General features: G+C 34.4%; 1 protein-coding gene across 5 annotated transcripts in view; it reads right to left on the bottom strand.

Annotated features, from left to right (window-relative positions):
• The window catches only part of LOC5566304 (UPF0518 protein AAEL005291), a 91,238-nt gene that overhangs the window by 61,254 nt on the left and 13,279 nt on the right, over positions 1 to 16,705 (bottom strand). For all 5 annotated transcript variants that reach the window (XM_021853492.1, XM_021853491.1, XM_021853494.1 and 2 more), the window contains exon 2: positions 5,795 to 6,411. In XM_021853492.1, the coding sequence (XP_021709184.1) occupies positions 5,795 to 5,998 (204 nt within the window). In that variant the 5' untranslated portion in view covers positions 5,999 to 6,411. The remainder of the gene's footprint in view (positions 1 to 5,794; positions 6,412 to 16,705) is intronic.

Genomic DNA, 16,705 nt, shown 5'->3' with positions numbered 1-16,705 from the left:
AAAAATGCAAAAATCGTCATATTATGTTTTATGGTAATTTTTATATAGAAAATGTGAACGAAACATAAATGTTATTCATCATTTGTATTGTTCAATCTATTTAGACTCAGTATTTCGCTTTGGACATGATTTTTATCTGTAACTTTCACCTTACTAGAGAGGAATGTGAAGCATACCTATAAATTTTATCATGCGGTCATCGAGTTCGATATCTTTGTGATGAAAGCTTCTAAAACATCAACGATGGCGTGAGATTCTTCACATGCCTTGTCTCCAACATTCGCGCATGTCAAACGATAGAATTGGTTCATATCTGAGTCATTGGAGACTTAAACATATTTTCGAAAAAACGGATGATTTTGGAGAGCCATGGTTGAAGCTTCATATGAGTGTGATATGCGGCTCTGTTTTGCTCAAAATCTATGAGCTAGTATTGATATAAATTGTCTCTAACCCACAATGGTCGGAAAAAAGTGAAGTTTGGCCAAAACTATTTTTATCGCCTTAATCGATGAAATATGTAATCTGAATATGTTCTTTGGCGTTTTTGTTGTTTCAGAAGGAGTTATTCACAAATTACGTAACTTTGAAAAAAAGCTTTTTTTTTTAATTTAAATTGTTATCAAACTGGACTGAAAGCTTAAATTTTGTTTATATTTGATCGAGTTTGATCAAAATGTGTATGAATAGTGGTTAAATATATTTTAAATAAACTTTGTATGGAAAATATCGTCAAAATATATGTAAAATATTGAATTATTCAAATAGCTCTAACTTGCAAATCAGCAAATTTCTGCAAAAATTTTAAAGGTTTTTTGTGAGATCTAAGGATGCTTTTTGATGTGCAATATTCGAAATGGCGGCGACATGACGCGACAAGAGTTGTTTTTCATGTTCAAAATCATCAAAATTACTAAAGTGTAATATTGAATAGTATAAAAACTTCAACCAAATATTTTTTCCATCCTCATGCTCGATAAAAGTGTTGAACCATAAGCTTTCAGATAGTGGGTAACTTTGCGGAAATATTGCATTCCTAAATTATAAATATTGTGCTTTGTTTTATAGTCACATTTTTCAATTTTTTGACTTCAGCCGGTTTGCCGTCATAAAAGTCATAGAAATTTAAATTTTAGTTCAATTTCAGTTAAGGATCATAATAATATAACACATGAGGTATATTTTAAAATTAAAAAAATCATGAAAATCTCAAAAAAGTTTTTGGTAGTTTTGGCCGCCCCTTTATATGGAGCCCGACCATTGTGTAACCGAAGGAACAAAATTCATTCTCAAAAAACTGTTATAGACCTCGATATTTTTTTTTATTGAACTTTCACAAAAAATAAAGACATATCAAACTTATGAGATGCAAACGCCCTCAAAACTATGACTCTGGCAAAATATTTTATTGTGACCATGAAAAACACGTTCTCTAAGAACTCCTCCATCCTCTGACATGAAACAAACTCAAATTTTCAACAATAAAGTGTGATTTTCGATGGTGGAAAGTTTATCACCAGAGTATACGACAATCAGAGGCTATTTCTTACCTTGAGCGGACAAAACCTTTAAACTTCTTTGCTTTACTACATTATTTAGGACAGTAAGAAAAATCTGACAAAAATTCTCCTATATAGCGAAGTTATGTCAGAATATACTACAGTAATCAGAAATTACATTCACTCACAAAAACAATGAAAATAACGCTTGTGGATGCTATTTTCACGTTCAAACAATTTTCGCATTTTTTTTATGGGCCATACTGTACATGAAAAAATATGCAAAACAAATCTCAAAGAATCCCTGAAAAAAAATGGTGTAATAAATTCTTGAAAAAAATAATGCAGTGCTCTTTTTATCTTGGCACTTGATGATTTATGTATCGTAAGTCTTGTTTTATAACTGATCCGTTTACGGAAGATCCCGAGCGAATCAGGTGCTCGGAAGATTTGCAGAAAATGGCAATGTGACCGAAAGTGCTTGAAAAAGTCTCCTGAATATGTGATCCACATAATCTTGAAGATTAATATGTTCCAAACCTTGTGTCATAATTGTTCCGTTCATAGCCACTTTTTCAGAGGAATCAAGTGTCCGGAAGACTTCCGAAATATGGCCAATGTGGCAAAAAATACTTGAAATAGTTTACAATATCGCAAGGATATTCTTGTTTTCATGACATACTTTCTCGAGGAAAATCGGTTGACCAAAATGCTTCCGGATTATGGGTAGTGTTTGGAACAGTCACCAACATATATAATTGAGCTGAATTTGAAGACGACCGGTGGACGTGTACTTTGGTCCCTCTTGGATTGGCTTTTCGGTCAGTAATAAATTTAAAAACGGAATCACTTCATATCAACCGACGTTTCACCCTTGTTTTGGGCCATTTTCAGGGAGGTTATAGGGATACCGCTTCTCTGTCATCGCCGATTGCTTGACGTTGGGTTGTCGGGTTTGGTATATTGGAGCTTGCGTTGGCTATTTGTGCGTAGATAATGAGGGTGTAGTCTGAATCATAATTATAATTCAATGGTTATGCACGTTTTTTTCACTGTTGTCTCATTCATCTAGGGTTCTGACGCGATTGTGCGAAGAAAACGTTTGAAAAAGTCTCCGGAATACTCGGAAAACGAGATTTACCGGGACCACTAGCTTTACATACACCGTGTCCAGTATATTATCATACAAATTTGAAAAAAAACATTACTTCGCACTTGTCTAACTGACATCATTGGTGATTATAATTTTTGAAAGGTGTTATAATAGTGATTCACTACAGGAAATATTTTGGAAATGTTTCAATTATAAACTTGTTTCATTAACTCAAGACTTTACGAAAAATATTTCCAGCGGCACGCTCATAGGCAAAACCCAATATCAATCTGCAGTTATCGCACATCTGTTTATCAAATTTTATCAATGTTCATCTATTCAAAACCCAATATGATTATATTAAAGTTTCTGAAACATTTTTATGAATGCTCTGATTTTTATCATATAAACCAGACCAATATGATCAAAAATTCATTTTAATTACAAAACATGACTTCAATGGACATTTCATCACATATCATAGCAATTAATTTTTCTAATTTATCAAACAAGCTACTCTACATCAGTCTAATACTAACAGATTACAGTGAAATACTAAAACATAGGATTATCCTACATTTAGTAAAATTATACCAAAAAAAAAGAAAAAGTGTATGAGAATATATTGACCACGGTGTAAATACATTCGATATATATTGAAGTTGTTATCTAGAATCACTGTTGTATTAGAAGGTGTACACTACATTTCCGGCCGGTATCCTAATCTTTGTGGGTGCATTTGGAAGTGCAAATAATCTCCAAGACAATAAACACTATACTGTTGTGAAGAGAAAAAGAGTGCAAAAAAGTCGTCCACGCCTATAAAGGGTTAAATGTTACATCGCAATAATCGGTAGAGAACATAACTGAAAAGAATATCATTTTTGAAAAAAAAAAAACATTTCACATGTTCTTACATAGGGTCGATGTACCAATAGCCGCATAGCTAAGAACAAAAATTCGTATAAAATCGAAAAATAACGTTATCGTCATTATTTTTACATCATCTGAAAGCTCTTTATCTTGGTTTTTTGGGAATAATATGAAAGCTGCGAAAACTCATATGTTTGCATTTATTATCGCGTGTGCCACTATAGGAATACATGTGCCTATAGTAGCACTATTTCTAATTTCTGTTCCTATAGTAGCACTAGCATCACGGCGTTGGCAAAATATTTATTAAAACTGTATTTTTACAAAACTTTTATATGTTTCCTACAAAGTGTGGATCAAAAGCTTTCATTTGATGTAAAAAAAGTTCTTAATTCATCAATTATTTCGTAAAATAAAAAAAGTTTCTCTCATTAGTGCTACTATAGGAACAATAGGTTTACTATAGGCGCAAGGGAGCTAAATTTTTTAGCAAAACTAATTATTTCGATCATTTTTTGAACAAAATCAAGCTGTGTATCAATGGTACTTAGATGAATAGCTCCTGACCTTCATGTAAAAAAATGTTTTTTAAAGATTTATAACAAAACGGGCGTAAAAAGACACCAGTGCGACTATAGGAGACTGTCCACTAAGGGAACACCGACCCTATATATGACACAATTCAAATTTAATAATATGTATCAATAGTTTATTTCACGGCAAAATAATCTTTATTTTGCTTTTCAAGGAAAATAGAAAAATATGTGGCAGTATTTGCCAACGTTGACATGTATTGACACCGTTGTTTTTTTTTTTTTTTTTCAAAGTATGAAAAAAGCGATTTTCTGATCACGTCACCGTGTAATGGGCTAAATGCTTTATATGAAATTTAATTCAAGTCTCAGCTAACACTTTGATCGTGTAAAAACCCATGCCAAAGTGAATCATGGAGGTTCCCAAGTAATTTAGAGCTGAAAACAATATTTTGAATAACTCACACACTTATTCTGGATTTACTATCCTGTATTTTTTAACTGGGCCCAAATTGTTAAACAGTGAAAAAAAGGCGAAATATAAAATATGGCAATTACAGAATTTACATGTGCTGTAATCGGATGTTCTCTTTTGTATGAAAAAAAAACAATCTCATGCATTTTTTTAGATTCTTCTGAATTTACTAATGAAAAGTGACCCAATCACCCTAGTTACAGCAATATTCCCGAACCCGAAATAATTCCTCGACACTGAAGAAGTCTGTAAGTCGCAGACGAAATAGGCCTATCTGTCAAGATAAGCAACACATATTAGAGTTTAAAGGTATTTGCTCACCTTAGTGATTTTAGTATTTTATTTTTTTTTGCAAAAAGTGAAGTATTAAAGTTGATTTGTAGTTTTAAACATACTCTAATAATCCCTCCCAAAGTTTAATATAAAAAAGTGTAATATTCCCGAGCTCCTCTGACCACTTTTAGAAACTATATACAGTGAGTGACGAAAGTTAGTAACCAAATCCGGTTTTCCATGCAAAATTTCCAAGTTTCGCGATATGTATCTCAAATTCTGGTAGTCTGAATTGGCTGAAATTATGATGACGAGCTGCAAATAACCTTAAGTTTTGTCTTTAGTGAAATCTTTACGTATCAGTCATTTTTTAAAGAGTTTCAAAGGGTTTTTTTTAAAGGCATAAGCAAGTAACCAAGAGATTATTCAATTTTATTTGAAGACGGTAAGTGAAAGAAGTTGATGTGTTCTGCAAATTTGCGTAGCTTTTGAAAGTGAACCCACAACTTACCGTTTTAAAGTTTAATAAAGAAATCTCTCCATTACTTACATTTGTCTTTGAACAACCCTCTGAAACTCTTCGAAAAATGAATCAAATTTGATGTATTCGTCACAGACAAAACTTCTGGTTAGCTTGTTTGGACTACCAGCCGCTGAGATACAGATTCCCAAACTTGTACATTTTGTATGGAAAACAGAATTACTAACTCTTGTCACTGACTATTTGTGTACGAGTATTTACACTGACAAAGCTGTATTTTAATCCGTTGGTGAGGGATTTAGTATTTTGCTTTCACTCAGGCTTATACAGGTTTAAGAGTGTGCGCTGTGACATAAAAACAACATGAATCGATTCAATAGTTGCTTTATAATAAATGTTTGATTTCAGAATTTGCTATACATAATCAGAACCTGTTGCACTGATCTTACATCAAAACTTTTCTAAACGATTCAACAAACAAATGATCAAATTTAAATTTCAATACACATCAGAAACCCAGCTGCTGTCCCTCAATCAAAAATTAACATACTCCCTAAATAAGCTTACCTCCGACCGCTGGATGATCTCGAACGCCTGCTGCCAGTGGATACAGAAACTATCGTAGCACGCCTTCGGATCGCACTCAGACGCATCAAACGCCCGGACGGTTCCGTTAGTGGAGTTGCCTCCGCGACTGCTGGCGCCACTTCCGCTGCCTCCACCGGCTTTGCTGAAACTTTGCCGCAGCGGGCTGGACCGAAGCCAGCTCATTTTCTTCAGGTTTCTGCACTACTTTTCGTTTCGTTGTTATCTTCTTCTTCACGGATTTTTTTTCTTCTACACTACCACCACTTTTCGCAAATCTTCTGGTGTGGGTGGTCCCACTTTTTTATATCTCTCGTTGACCACAACGTGACACTTTCTTACTTGTTGTAACCGTATGGTGTTCGTCACCCACGTTTCGTATTAAGGCACCCCTGGGGCACCCACTTGGCCTGGTACTGCTGCTGCTGCTGCTGCCGAGCTATGTAACTTCTACGTTCAACTTATTGCTTGTGGGATCCATCGAATCAAATTTACACATTTCCCATCGTAATCACTGACACTTGGACTCTGCGCTTTTTTCGCACTGCTTTGCTTGGCACCTCTACCTATCATCCACCAATCCATCGGCCCACATCGAGCTGGAATGATCGTTATTAATATTATTATTGTTGTTGCCGCTATTTCAACCTCCAACCAAACTTATCGCATTTTTCTGGTGTTTCGTATGAAAAAGGTCTCAGGTGGTGTACAACAACAGTTTGTATGAATACAACTTTAATTAAAAGTTATTAACCGACTCGTATGATTTGTGAATATGGTTCTTTTAGAAAATAGTTTAAAATTAAGATTCTGTATGGGATTTTCACTCTCGGTGGCTCTTTTCAAAAGAACTTTTTCTCTTACTCACTTTACTTGGAGAGCTGAGTATTTTGAATGATTCGTGAGTTAGCCACCCATCTCTCAAGTCATTCACGGTTAATCTTGTTATAGTGAACCCTCTTTCTGAAATTATGCGTAAAAATAAGCACATAAATGAACCCTTACCGCCGTGTTTAGCTTATGTGATTCCATTTCTGGGAATTTCTATTGTGATTGGAAAACTCTGCCGCATAGGTGGATATAAAAATACTGACTAGAATCAGCGCTATTGTGATAAATTTCATGGGTATGGAAACAATGCAGACACATGATGGAAAAAACATTCACGATTTGTGACTACCACAGACGAATTGCATGTCAAATCGATCAGCCATCGAACTCGACCATCTTCGATTTGCAGTAAACTATTGATTTTCATCGCAATCACTTATTGAATTCTCTTGTCCCTCCTGTCAAGCTTATTCCTTAGAATAGATTACACAATATTTCTAAATTATTATCTTATGTTTAGCTTTTAATTCACTACACTAAAAAAGATGGAGCAACAAAAAATTAGAAGAAAAATTTTCTTTTATTCAAAATGATGACATGGAATTTTATCTTTAAGTTGCCTTGTCGAATTTTGGAATTCACATTTCCAGAAATATATATAGTTCGATAATGTATGTCCATCTCATGGAAAACTATCATGCAGACTACAAAGAGGCTTGCATTTCATTCAGGCCGTTAAAATTCATCAAAATTAGTATGACTTTATAATTCTCCTATGAACAAATGAAAGAACAAAATTATAAAAATCTTTTTTTTGTCATGTTTGCCGATGAAAGATTTTTTATTACGCTGCAAGCTTTTTTGACTAAGGCTTACTTTTAGTAAAAATTGATCAGTGTTCATGCAAGTTCGTTAAAATGTAATTTTCAGCACACCGTGTGCCGATAGAAGTCATTGAAAAGCCTTCGAATGTGTGTCGCAAGCAAGGTTTCAGAATCATCCGAAAGTTTTATAAAATATGGATGTTAATACCGTTTTGATTCATATTACGGGCACTTAAGGCCTAAGTGAAGTATAACTCAACCGAAATATAACAACGTAAATAATTCTATATGATTCCTCTGCATTTTCGACCTTCAAAACACTTAACTTTCGAATGGTGGGTGATGATTTTCATTTCGCATCATGAAAATGTTTAAATAAATAGAAATGTGTGGACTTTTCATGATTTTTCTTTGTATTTGTATTCTATGTATTGTATTTCTATTTGTATCTATGAAAAATACTTATTAAAACGGTCCTTGAAAGTGAGAATTTAATGATGGTTTGAACGGCAAAAATTGAAACGTTTCGTGTGAAATATTGTTCATACAAAGTAGAGTGTCCGGAATTTTAAGCTATCCGTAATATAAATCAAAACGGTATTGCCTAACACAGAACACCTAGATACAAGAAAATAATGGAATAAAGCCCTAATTTCTCGTAACACTTAAAGAATAGTCATTAAAACAATTTGTAAATGAAATATCTTCGAATGATTTTTTTTGGTAAAACCATGACTTTTTGCTGTCTAAAGAAAAATTTCAAAATCACAAAATATCTGTTCACCACTACACAGCACATAAATAAACAAAAAAGGGCTAACGTGATTTCTTGCTACGTAACGATATCAGGACTTAGTAGCTAGAGTATCTTGCAAATAGGAACTTTGGAGACCTCATGCCTGAAAAAAGAGACCAAAATGGAACCAAGAAAATAAATAAAGATTAGAATTCTCATGAAGATATCTCAGAGAATCCGGACATCTATTTCTCTAAAGATATTAACAAGAGTTTTTTAATTCCTCATAACTTTACCATAAGAATTACTTATCTTATTACTGTATACATTTTTTCGTGATTTTCTTCAGAAAAGTTAGATAAATCAACTCACAAATTGATGCAATGTTTCTTATTGATATCACGCCACAGATATCTTCAGGAGTTCATTAGGAGTTTCTTTTTCACAAATTTCCTAAGAAAGATTTTTGCTTAAGATAGCTTTAAGAATACAACACGGATGTTTTCTAAGGAAAAAAAAACCCAGAAATTCCTCCTTTTCTGTAGAAGTTCTCCAAAGATTCTTTCACAAATTTCTCAAGGAAGTGCTAAGTGTCCCAAGAATTGATTCATTGATTTTTTCATCAATTTCCCAAAAGATTTGGAATCCAATATTTTTCTAAAAAATTCAAAATAAAAATACTCCACAGATAAATTTATATAGATTTCTAAGAAATTCCTTCAACATTTTCGTTCAGGATTTATTATAGAATTCAACCACGAATTTCGTAAGGAATCCTAAAAATCATAAAAGAATTGATCCAATTTCTTTGCGATTATTACGATTATGTCAAAAAGATTCTCAGCCAAAAATTTTCTGCGAAAAATGAAAAAACGATTTAAAAAATTAAAACTATTACATAAAAACTGTCTTCAGAAAACTTGTTTATGTCTGAATCTACAACTTTGTTGAAGATACCATGTAGACTTTATTCTAATTTTCATATTTTCATCACTAAGTATGATTTATCTCCGTACATAAAAACGTTAGAAGCATGCACATTGTTTGCATCTTGTTAAACATGTTTTGGAACATTTAAAAACGACTGAGGAAGAAGTAATTGAAAAGAAATAATTTATAAGATCCTATGATTACCAACAGGATTAACGAAGTATCGCTTATGGAATACAAATGAAGCTGCTGATGATGAAGATCAAGCTTTTTAGACAACTAGGCACAAATATAAAGAATTGAAGTATTTAAAGGTGCTTCAATTATGGTACAGAGATTCACAAAGAAATTGTTCGAAATAATTCTTGTAGGTATTACGAGTATGAAATATCTGTTGACATTTCATGTAGGTATTCGAGTAACATCCGGATGAACCAACGAAGAGGTTTTCCGTGTTTGCAAGTTTTGTTATAAAAATACTAAGACGTGTGGCAGTTAAACATTGAACTTTGAACATGCTTTGCACTTTGAAATCCTTTTTTTACTTTATGAATGAAAACCAAATTGATTATATGAATAAAGTTAATGAGTTATTCATTTTGAGCGATTTTCTGCACCACATTTCCTATGAAACGGTCAACTGTGGATGGTTAAAGGATAGATTTGAATGAAAGTGGTCCATCGCGTCAGACGAAACTTGAATTTCAACACATATTTTTAAGTATTTCATGAGTTATAAAGTTAGAACGGTCTACTCATTATTATTTATTTTATTGATGTACAAGTCTCCAGCATAAGTTTGAAAACTCACACCGCCCATAATATACCGGGGGTTTTGGAATTTTGGAAGTAGGCAACGCTACATATTTGACCAGAAGGTTCTTTAAGTTTTGCTTCTACTCTAGACTTCCAATACATATATCGCATAATTAAAGATTACATGACGTGTAATCTTCATTATTTTCAGTGTTTACCTTATCTTTTATTTGGAATTCTTTTGGCAAAAGCACTGAAAAATGATAAAGCAACGAAAAAATATTGAAGAAAAATTTGTTGTTATTTAAAATGGCGACATGGAATTTCATGTATAGTACGCAACCTTGTCGTATTTTGGGATTTACATTTCCAGAAACATATATAGTTCGATAATGTATGTTCATCTAATGGAAAACTATCACGCTGACTACAAAGAAGACTCACATAAACGTAGCGGAAAACGCGCAATTATTCAGAATAACCATGCTGATGGCCATGCATTCGAATCTTTTCAGTCAAGGATCGCTTCGGGTTGACCATTTTCGTTTCTATTGACTGTGGAAATGCTCATAGACACTCAAGAACACTGAACTGAGATGCAGGCTCTGTCTCAGTTGGGTCCTAACGCCAGAAAAAAGCAGAAAATGCGGCATACTATCATAGGCTGGTTATATTGTGTGAGTGTATGTAGAAAATGATCTTCTTCTTCTTCTTCTTCTTCTTCTTGGCATTAACGTCCCCACTGGGACAGAGCCTGCTTCTCAGCTTAGTGTTCAATGAGCACTTCCACAGTTATTAACTGAGAGCTTTCTTTGCCAAAGTTGCCATTTTCGCATTCGTATATCGTGTAGCAGGTACGATGATACTTTTGTGCCCAGGGAAGTCAAGGAAATTTCCATTACGAAAAGATCCTGGACCGATTGAGAATCGCACCCAGACACCTTCAGCATGGCTTTGCTTTGTAGCCGCGAGCACTAACCACTCGGCTAAGGAAGGCCCCTTAAAACTTGTGATGGGAAAAATCATCCAAAAAAGAAATTGAAATAATTGAAAGAAATTGTAAATTTGAGTTATTCCTGCAGAACTATGAACATTAATTCTAATCGGTCCGAAAATAACTCAGATTTTACCACCTAAATTTGACAATATTATATGGAAAAACGAAAAAGTTGCAAATGTGTTATTTAATACTGTACATTGAATGTGTTCAGAATACTGAGTACAGAAAATAAGCCAACCGCAGGAGATTTGCAAAACAAACCTTTCATTTCCTGGTCGTCTGTGATATTTAATGACACAAATCTTCTGAGAAATCAACAGTTTGATGTTTGATAATCAACATTTTCGCGTGACCTAGGGAAACAAATATGTATTTCCAGTAAATGTTTGATTGCTGATTACGAAGCTGCATTCAAAAATGTTCCAGTGCGTCACAATGTTGAGCTACTGGTTGGGCTTTTGGTATAAAAAAGGTATGATTTATCCAGCCTTTTACCAAGCATGCAAAATAAAATCTTAACTTTCATGTGAGATATAGTTTGCCTCAATTTGCACAACGTTATATCTATTGAATTGGAGTGTCAAAATGTCAAATTGCAATACAGTAGTTTCTCAATTTTATCACTGCTCATTTTAATATCGCTTCATTATATCACTCTCGATTTTAGCACGGTTTTATGTTCGATTTAACCTCGCCAAAATAATTGTATAAAGTTCAGACATTTTACATTGAAAAATAACCCTAAACAACCAATATCTAACTTCTTGATCCGTCTCTTACGCGTTTTTTATTTCATTTGCTCTATTTTTACAACATAAAGCTCAAATTGTGATTGAAATTATTTGCTGAAAATACATTTCGGTATGTCACGCCAGTATGGGGCCCAGATAGCCGTAGCGGTAAACGCGCAGCTATTCAGCATGACCATGCTGTGGGTCGTGGGTTCGGCTCCCGCAAGTCGAGGATCTTTTCGTAAAGGAAATTTTTTCGATTCCCAGGGCATACAGTATCTTCGAACCTGCCACACGATATACACATGCAAAAATGGTCAATCGGCAAAGATAGCTCTCAGTTAATAACTGTGGAAGTGCTCATAAGAACACTAATCTGAGAAGCAGGCTCTGTCCCAGTTGGGACGTAACGCCAGAAAGAAGAAGATGTCACGCCAAAAAATTCTGGATCCGTGATATAATCGAGAAATTGCTGTACTTATTCAAAAGCATGGGAATGTAGTTGTAGAACATCAAAAGTATTATGATCTTGCCAGTATTATGAAATACAATTTAGTATATAACACTGATAAACTTGCATACAAGTTGACCGATATCAAAAGAGGCATTATATCTCTTTCAACAGACAATATTTCAAGATTTCACGCGCTTCGATTTTCTCAAACGGCATTTCACTATGGTCCAGAAAGCCGATTTACTAGAAGAGATGTTTTTAGAGCATTGAAATGAAACTTTAGACAAAACTTTCTTCACCCTAAGTTGTTTAGTAACAAAAAGACTCATTATGATTCAACATAAGTTTGAAGTTGAAAAACTTTCTGTCCAAGGCATTGAAAACCGTTAATAGATATATCCAAAAGTAAATTCATCAATTTGTATTTCAAGAGAAACATCCAAAGTTTCAAAAAATTGTGTTTCACATGGACAAAAATGTTGATTTTTGTGCGCTTATGAATGTTGATAGCAACATGCTCCACTCAGGCAATAATTTGAATAAACAAAAAATATTGATTTTTTTAGTTTATTTCCAGGTTTCAAAAAGATTTCAGTAATAACAGCAATATGAAAGTTACACAGCGTAACAAAAATGACATTTTTGCGTATCTTAAGGATTAAATTATATGTCTTTAGTAGATGTGAAGTCACCGAATCTGATGCCGTTCTCAGAAATGTCCCTGCACGTCACAATTTTTAGCTACAGGTCGCCAAAGTTGTATAAAACACTGGTTTAATTGATGTTTACATGAAATTCAAAGTATAATATATCATACCTTTTGTGATCTAAACCAGCAAATAGGACTTAAACTTTCATTCCAGATATAATTTGGTTGAAATTGGTAAAAGGTACACGGTACTCCATCTACTTTTAAGTTTCTCTATTTGAGATTCTGCTCAGAGGATTCGAACATTCATTAAAGAGTTGAAATTGCACGATAAAAATTTAAATTAACTCGATTTTTTCAACATGCTTGCACTTTTCATACAAAACTCTTTGTTCCTCTCTATGGCAAAACACAATACTTTTCTAAATTAAAAAAAAATGCTTTTGAGCATCGAAAGTTTTATGCTGATAAGTATTGTTATACTCGTAAAGTTTGAATTCATTTACCACAATTAGGCAAATAAATTGCCATACAAGCTGGCAAACTTGCATGCAAGTTGACTGATATAGTCAAATTTTACATTTTCAACAGCCAATATCTCTAAAACTACACGTGATATGATATTTTTGAAAACAGCAATAGATTCAGAAACCCCTAATTAAGTAAATAGCGATATTTTGATGCTTGAGACAAAAACGTGTTTCGCAGTGTTATTGATTTAAACAAATCATGCAAGCTAATCCTTTTTTATCATTCAGGGGCTCGTTCCAATCCCAATTCTATATTTTCATTAACATTATTTAGATTCATTTTCAAACTATAATCAAATTTAATTAAATTATTTTAATTTATTGTTTAACGACTTCATAAATAGATACTACTTAGAAAAAGACTAAAATTCGAATAGAATACATTCTTATTCTTCGTCTTCCATACAAAACCTTTTCACATGTTACACTCGATTTCATAACACCATACACAACCAAGCTGCCAAACTGTCCACTAGCAGCAACAAAGCTGCACATCCAACAATGGAACACGGCTTTTCACTATAACATTTATTTTCCCGCTGTTGCTTCGCCACATGCACCTACTTTTCCCATTCGCGATTCGAATTTAATTAAAGCTGCGCGCGCTGCTCCACTCCGCTGCTTTTGTTTCTGGCGCTCTCTTCTTTCTCCTTTTCTTATATTGGTGTCTGCCTGCAACAACTTCACTCACAGCGCGCTCCGCGCGGTTTAATTTGCGCTCGATAGATGGCACATGCAACTAGAACAAAATTTGCATTATGGTTCCCTAGTGGCTCACATTTGTTGCTAATGCTAGTGTGGGTCGGGAGATAACACTTGCCGAGTGATAATTCCACCGCCGCCAGGTCATTTGGTTCTTTGGTTTATCAGTGTTGTTCGCGGTGGACGGGTTCGAATAAGGTGAGCAAGCTAGGCAATTCGGGACACTGGCGGGGTTTTGTTAATTAAAAACTAATGTGGGAAAGAACTGCCACGCTCTTCGATTCAAGTGAGGAAGCAAAGGGTGCCGCCAATTGTGATCAGTATTTCCGAAATTGGTTGATTTAGGCAGGAGCTATTGAAGTCCATTAGGGAAATCAAGTTTTCCTTCCAAATCGAAAACAAAGGAGACTGTCTGTGTCGCGTTTTGCCACAAACTCTTATAGATCGCGAACTTCTTCTCAAACGTCTTGAAGAGAAGAAGTACATTTTTTTAGTTATGACGACAATACTGAACATTTGTTCAAGGTCTTCTTGAAAGGTCTCTCAAGTGACTATGAGTCACCCGAAGAGATCAAAAATGGAATAAATTATTTACTTGGCTTTTCTAAGTAATCATTATGAAAAAGAGAACCCAATCCGGCATTCGTCAGAAAGCTCTTTCTCAAGAATATTATTTAGTTAACTTTAATAAAAAAGATCTACCTAATATTAAAGCTTTAGAAAAAGCTAGACTTATGTTCGATGTCCGTGTGATATGGGAACATTTCCAGAAACCTGGAGGAATTTTCCAGAACGCCACTCAGTGCCGTCGGTACCTAAAATGGGGTGATGCTATCAAACATTGCCGCATGGATGCTAAATGTATGATTTGCGAAAGTTCTTCTCACGCTAAGGACGTCTGTCCAGTGAAGGAAGTCACCGATAAGTTCATATGCGCTAATTGCGGGGGCAATCATAAGTCAAATTTTTGGGCTTGCCCTTCGCTTAGGCAAGTTGTCGAGGCTCGTGCCAGGCAGATGAACAGTAATCTTCTTCTTCTTCTTTTTCTTGGCATTAACGTCCTCTCTGGGACAGAGCCTGAGAAGCAGTGTTCGTATGAGCACTTCCACAGTTATTAACTGAGAGCTTTCTTTGCCAAAGTTGCCATTTTCATCTATGTAGCCAATTAATTACTCATGCTGATTTTGATTCTGATCATGTCCCGGTTACATTTCAAATATCCCATGAAGCGATTCTCAATCCTATCAGCTCCACTTTAAATTATTTTCGAGCCGACTGGAATATATATGAAACATATATTAACTCTAATCTTGATGTTAACATTTCTTTACAAACAAAACTTGATATTGACAATGCTCTTGAAACTTTAACAAATTCCATAGTTGAAGCCAGGAGCATTGCAATTCCAAAATGCGAGGTAAAATTTGAATCCGTGATTATAGACGATGATCTTAAACTCTTGATCCGTCTTGAAAACGTGAGGAGAAGGCAATTTCAACGCACTCGCGATTCTGCTATGAAAATTATATGGCAGAATCTGCTGAAAGAAATCAAAACACGATTTCCACAATTAAGAAACAAAAATTTTGAAAATAAAATTTCTCAATTGGACCCTGACTCTGATCCCTTTTGGAAATAATCTAAAATGTTGAAAAAACCTCAGAAGCCAATACCGGCATTGAAAGAGGAAAACAAATTATTACTAACTGATTGCGAAAAAGCTCAATAACTTATATGCAGTTTGAAAGCGCGCACAATTTTAATTAAGGACTTACTAGTTCAATTAAAAATCAAATTACTCAGGACTTCGAAAATATTCTAAATCAAGAGAACGTTTTCGAAAATGCCTGGGAGACTGATTTGGAAGAAGTGAGAACTATTATTAAAAACATCAAAAATATTAAAGCTCCTGGCGATGAGGGAATTTTCTACATCTTCATCAAGAAACTTCCAGAAAGTAGCTTATCATTTTTAGTTGATATATTTTTTATATTTTCCTGACAAATGGAAAAATGCTAAGGTTGTAACAATTTTAAAACCAGACAAAAATCCTACAGAAGCATCTAGCTATCGTCCAATCAGTTTGCTTTTCTCCATCAGTAAACTTTTTGAAAAGGTTATTTTGAACAGAATGATGGCCCACATCAACGAAAATTCAATTTTTGCCAATGAACAGTTCGGATTCCGGCATGACATTCGACCACTCATCAACTTTTACGTGTAACAAATTTGATTCGTTCCAATAAATCTGAAGGCTATTCTACTGGTCTTGCTCTTCTAGACATAGAAAAAGCATTCGACAGTGTTTGGCATGAAGATTTGATCTTAAAATTAAAAAAAAACTTAAAAATTGTTAGAATAATTCAAAGCTATCTGTCAAATCGTACACTTCAGGTTAATTATCAGAACTCCAGGTCTGAAAGACTTCCTGTAAGAGCTGGTGTTCCTCAAGGCAGCACTTTGGGACCAATGTTATACAATATTTTCACATCTGACTTACCTGAGTTACCTCAGGGATGTCAAAAATCCTTGTTTGCGGATGACACAAGCCTCTCCGCCAAAGAACGAACCCTGCGTATCATCTGTAGTCGATTGCAAAATTTTTTTGGATATTTTTTCATCATAATTGCAAAAAAGGAAGATTGCTCCCAATGCTTCCAAAACTCAACTAATAATATTCCCACATAAACCAAAAGCTCTTTATTTGAAACCTTCAATTAGACATGTTGTCACGATGAGAGGGGTTCCAA

This window comes from Aedes aegypti, chromosome 3, assembly GCF_002204515.2.
Source record: "Aedes aegypti strain LVP_AGWG chromosome 3, AaegL5.0 Primary Assembly, whole genome shotgun sequence".
NCBI classification, from domain to species: domain Eukaryota; kingdom Metazoa; phylum Arthropoda; class Insecta; order Diptera; family Culicidae; genus Aedes; species Aedes aegypti.
The sequence above is the reverse complement of the archived record's forward strand: the minus strand, read 5'-3'. Positions and strand labels throughout refer to the sequence as shown.